This window comes from Hylobates moloch, unplaced genomic scaffold (assembly GCF_009828535.3).
Source record: "Hylobates moloch isolate HMO894 unplaced genomic scaffold, HMol_V3 SCAFFOLD_7, whole genome shotgun sequence".
Lineage (NCBI taxonomy): Eukaryota > Metazoa > Chordata > Mammalia > Primates > Hylobatidae > Hylobates > Hylobates moloch.
In genome coordinates, this window is record NW_026652282.1 from 71,838,342 (window position 1) to 71,842,707 (window position 4,366).

General features: G+C 33.1%; 1 protein-coding gene across 1 annotated transcript in view; it reads right to left on the minus strand.

The window, feature by feature from the left end:
• Nucleotides 1–3,244: 3,244 nt before the first annotated feature.
• Nucleotides 3,245–4,366, minus strand: part of LOC131383878 (uncharacterized) — a 15,658-nt gene continuing 14,536 nt past the window's right edge. The window contains exon 5 of the mRNA XM_058441330.1: nucleotides 3,245–3,527. Coding sequence (XP_058297313.1) covers nucleotides 3,276–3,527 — 252 coding nt within the window. The 3' untranslated portion in view covers nucleotides 3,245–3,275. The remainder of the gene's footprint in view (nucleotides 3,528–4,366) is intronic.

Sequence of the window (4,366 nt, forward strand, 5' to 3'; positions counted from 1 at the left end):
CTGTCAAAAATCTAACAGAATTTAATTCTATAATTATCATATTTTTAGTGGCCATTAAGTATAAAATACTATGAATAATGAATTACAAGCTTGACTTGTATACGTGGCTACAGTACTTTGCAACTAAGGATACTCACACAGGAAGTTTCAATAACAGTGTTCTGGTGTTCTGCTTGACACTGAGAAAAGTTACTGCAGTGAGTTAGATTGGAAGTATATCCCCCCAAAATACTTTACAAATGTAAGGAGAGTATAGATGTGTCACTAATTCACCAAAGAAAGACACAATATGACATAGTCAGTAATCACTTTCTTACCAGTGCCTTACTATTAAAAAATATAGTCAGTGATGGCCAAACTGATAACAAATAGCTGATATTGCTTTTTATTGTTTATTTGCATGACCAAGTGTTTGCATAAGCATATTGCAAATAAAACATTCCATCTAAATGCTTAAATAACTATAATTAGTTATTTAATTATGTATCTTCGAAATTCATGCCTTTTGTGTGCAAGCATTTGAAACCTTGTTGAGTATCTTTGAATGAGTATCTTTGAAATTCATGCCTTTTGTGTGCAAGCATTTGAAACTCTGTTGAAAATTTTGACCTAGTTCAGTCCTGATATGAAGTTAGTTTTATTTTCCAGCTCAGAAATTCACTCACAGTGTATACAAGGTTAAAAATTTCATGAATATAAATTTAAGAAGGAATGTTCATAATTTTGTGATGATGTATTTTAATCGGAATTTTATCTGTTTTTTCTCAATTTAATATTTTTTCTCAATTTCAATTACTGCATGCATTATATAAAATGTTATCTATTAAAGACATCGAGACTGACCTAAAAAAATTGACAACCTTTAACTGTAAAATGCATACAATTTAAAACTTTGAGAGGGTACTCATATTTTTAAAAATCTGAAAATGCATGGTGTTTTCACTTGGCTTAATGCTTAAAACAGTCTCTGAATTTGAACTGTTAATTATTCAATAAAGTGGGTAAATTTAGCCAAGTTTGTCAAATGGTTTTTAAAGTGAAAAATAAATAATAAAATTGGTTAAATTATTACAACAGTTGTAAATATTAAGAAGCTGTATATGAAAGCAGAAAAATGGACATTTAATGCCACTGCTTAAAAGCAACATTTATATTTCTATAAGAAATTTAGAAAAGTTAAAATTTGTCATGCCTGAATGAGTTTTTAATAGATAAAATATTTTTCCTTAACAAGACAGACAGTAAAACATTCAGAGTATGTGCATGCTATTAAAATGCAGAGACTATAAGGGCATCAAGAAAAACCAAATATAAGGTCAAAATTGAGAAATAATCTACAAGATTAGAGATTGCAAGCATTTAAATCTGTTGACCTAGAGAAGCATTGAAAGATAATATAATACAGCCTTTAATTATAGTAGTGGAAGCAGAACCAAAAAAGTTATTATTTATTTTCTTTCATGGCAGACTAGGAAGAAAAGTGTCTCCTTGTTGGAAGTTTAAGCTAGAGATAAAGAAAAAGTATCTGATTGTAATGCCTGTTGATGTTGAAACAAGATAACAGTGTGCTAGCCAAACATTTGATATTGACCTTAACATTTGGGAATATAGATAGACTTTTATAAAATTCAGCAATGTACTATGTTCCTGTAACTACCTTTTTTTTCCCTGTACTTCCAGTTTATGTGAAAACCAGAAACAAACAGAAAATCATACCAGAAGACAGCACTGTACGTCAGAAGATAGGAGAGAAATGTACTACCTCAATTTTCACTCCTTTAGGGTCTACTTTCCCTCTTCTCCCTGGTTCTAAAGACGGCATTTACAGCAGAACTATAAAATGTTTTAAATTTATTGCTCCCCAAAGTATTACAGTGGCAGTGTTTTAGTACAGAATGAGAGAAGTGTTAGAAAAAGATACTGTGTATTAAATAAACAAATTCTTTTCTCACACTGAGATTTATATTGAATACTGCAAAGATTAACATACATATGGAGAAATTAAGGGAGAATCTTAATTTTATCTAATTAAACTTTTTATTTTCCTTGGAAAGTTGGATTATGTTGAATATTGTTGGTTTTTGATATAATGTGCACAAATATATGTATATATAAATCTAACAGCATTAAATTTTATAAAATAGTAGAAAACCCTATTATAAGATGAGTGTCAGTCATTAATTTGAAGGGTGGCATTGGAGGGTGGCATTAGAGTGAGGTTCCAAATGTAATTATATTTTTCATGTGGTTAGTCTAGGAATTTTCTGTGTAGCTGCTTCTTCAAAGTAAGTTTTTTCACACATTCAAATTCCATGAGTCAAAACTAGACTTTTAGTCTTACATAAAGCCTAGATACTTCCTGGCACCACATTTATCATCTCCTGTAAACCTGGGGTTAGTAAAGGAAATAAGACAATTTGTAAAAAATGAAATAATCAGCAGTTTTTGATGTCATCCTGACTACAGTACTCTGGTGAAGGGTCATTGGAAACATTAAGCATTTGACAAGATATTTAAACAGCCAGGGGAAAAATAATTTTAAACCTATGAATGACATTTTAGACAAAAATTTACTACCATCGGATATATGTTGGGGAACTAGCCTTTGATGGCCTGTTCCCTGAAATAACAAAGCTGGTTACAAAAGAACAATGGGAGTACAGGGAATTGTTGATAGTGGAAACAAAACAGTATCATGAGAATTTTCCAGTCTATGGTGTAATGTTATCTAATGATAGGCCTTCTCACCATTCTTTCAATGAACTAACACATCTGTGGGAAGGCTTGAGGTAGTGAATGCATGTGCTGAAATAATGAGGATTAGTTTTATTTAATAATATAACTGATGACAGAACTTTTTTTTTTACAAATAGAGCTATGTGACTCTATAATAAATTAAAATGAATTCAAATGTTCTGGCTCAGTCTTCTTAGACAACTTGAGTGAACTTACGTCTAAAATAAATGCAGACAACGGATGACCACATGTTAATTAATTTATTGATTCAAGAACACGTATATTGAGTGCCTGCTATATACCAGACACTATGCTACAGATGGGTACACAATAATTGAAAAAATGACATATTGTCTGTCCTCAAATAATTTAGTTTAGTCTAATTTATACAAATTCTTATATGGTCCTAAGAAATTTAACAGGTGTTCAGTGATGTAGAATGGTAACTGGAGAATGGAATATCAGGTTCCTCCTTAGACACCACCAGGCCAGGAATTGAATTGCTGCCTTCTACTTCTGCCATGTGATGGGAGATTAGCTCACTCTAATTTGTCCTGCTGATACCATCTTTCAGAGAAATAAAAGCACTGACTGTATTCTGTGGAAGGGGAAAGCGTGAGGAGGATGGGGGAGATAGAGCAGGTAATGCCAAAAAGGATTTCTGTTGCTAGACCACCCTTTCTGCTTGTTTCTTTGTTTTGTTTTGTTAGGGAGTACAGGCTTCTTTTTGGTCCTTTTCTTTGTTTGTTTGTGTCTGTTGGTGGTTCCAGGTTGCAGGTCTTTGCAGTGTTCTGTGTGGGATATATGAAAAGCAATAAGAAAATCAAGGAACTCACTCTCACCACCATATTATTCATCAACACAGATGTCTCTGGTTTCTTTGCCTTGTTTCTTAATATTTCTATGCTCGTTTGTTGTTTTGTATTCAGAGGCTTTTAGCAGTAAAGAGTAGAGGAAAGAATGGAACTACTCCATAGTGTTGGAAACAGAAGTCTTGATACATGTTTTTAAAATGGTGCTGGGAAAACTGGCTAGCCATATGTAGAAGGCTGAAACTGGATCCCTTCCTTACACCTTATACAAAAATTAATTCAAGATGGATTAAAGATTTACATGTTACACCTAAAACCACAAAAACCCTAGAAGAAAACCTAGGCAATACCATTCAGGACATAGGCGTGGGCAAGGACTTCATGTCTAAAACACCAAAAGCAATGGCAACAAAAGCCAAAATTGACAAATGGGATCTAATTAAACTAAAGAGCTTCTGCACAGCAATAGAAACTACCATCAGAGTGAACAGGCAACCTACAGAATGGGAGAAAATTTTTGCAACCTACTCATCTGACAAAGGGCTGATAGCCAGAATCTACAATGAACTCAAACAAATTTACAAGAAAAAAACAAACAACCCCATCAAAAATTGGGCGAAGGACATGAACAGATGCTTCTCAAAAGAAGACATTTATGCAGCCAAAAAACACATGAAAAAATGCTCATCATCACTGGCCATCAGAGAAATGCAAATCAAAACCACAATGAGATACCATCTCACACCAGTTAGAATGGCCATCATTAAAAAGTCAGGAAACAACAGGTGCTGGAGAGGATGTGGAGAAATAGGAACACT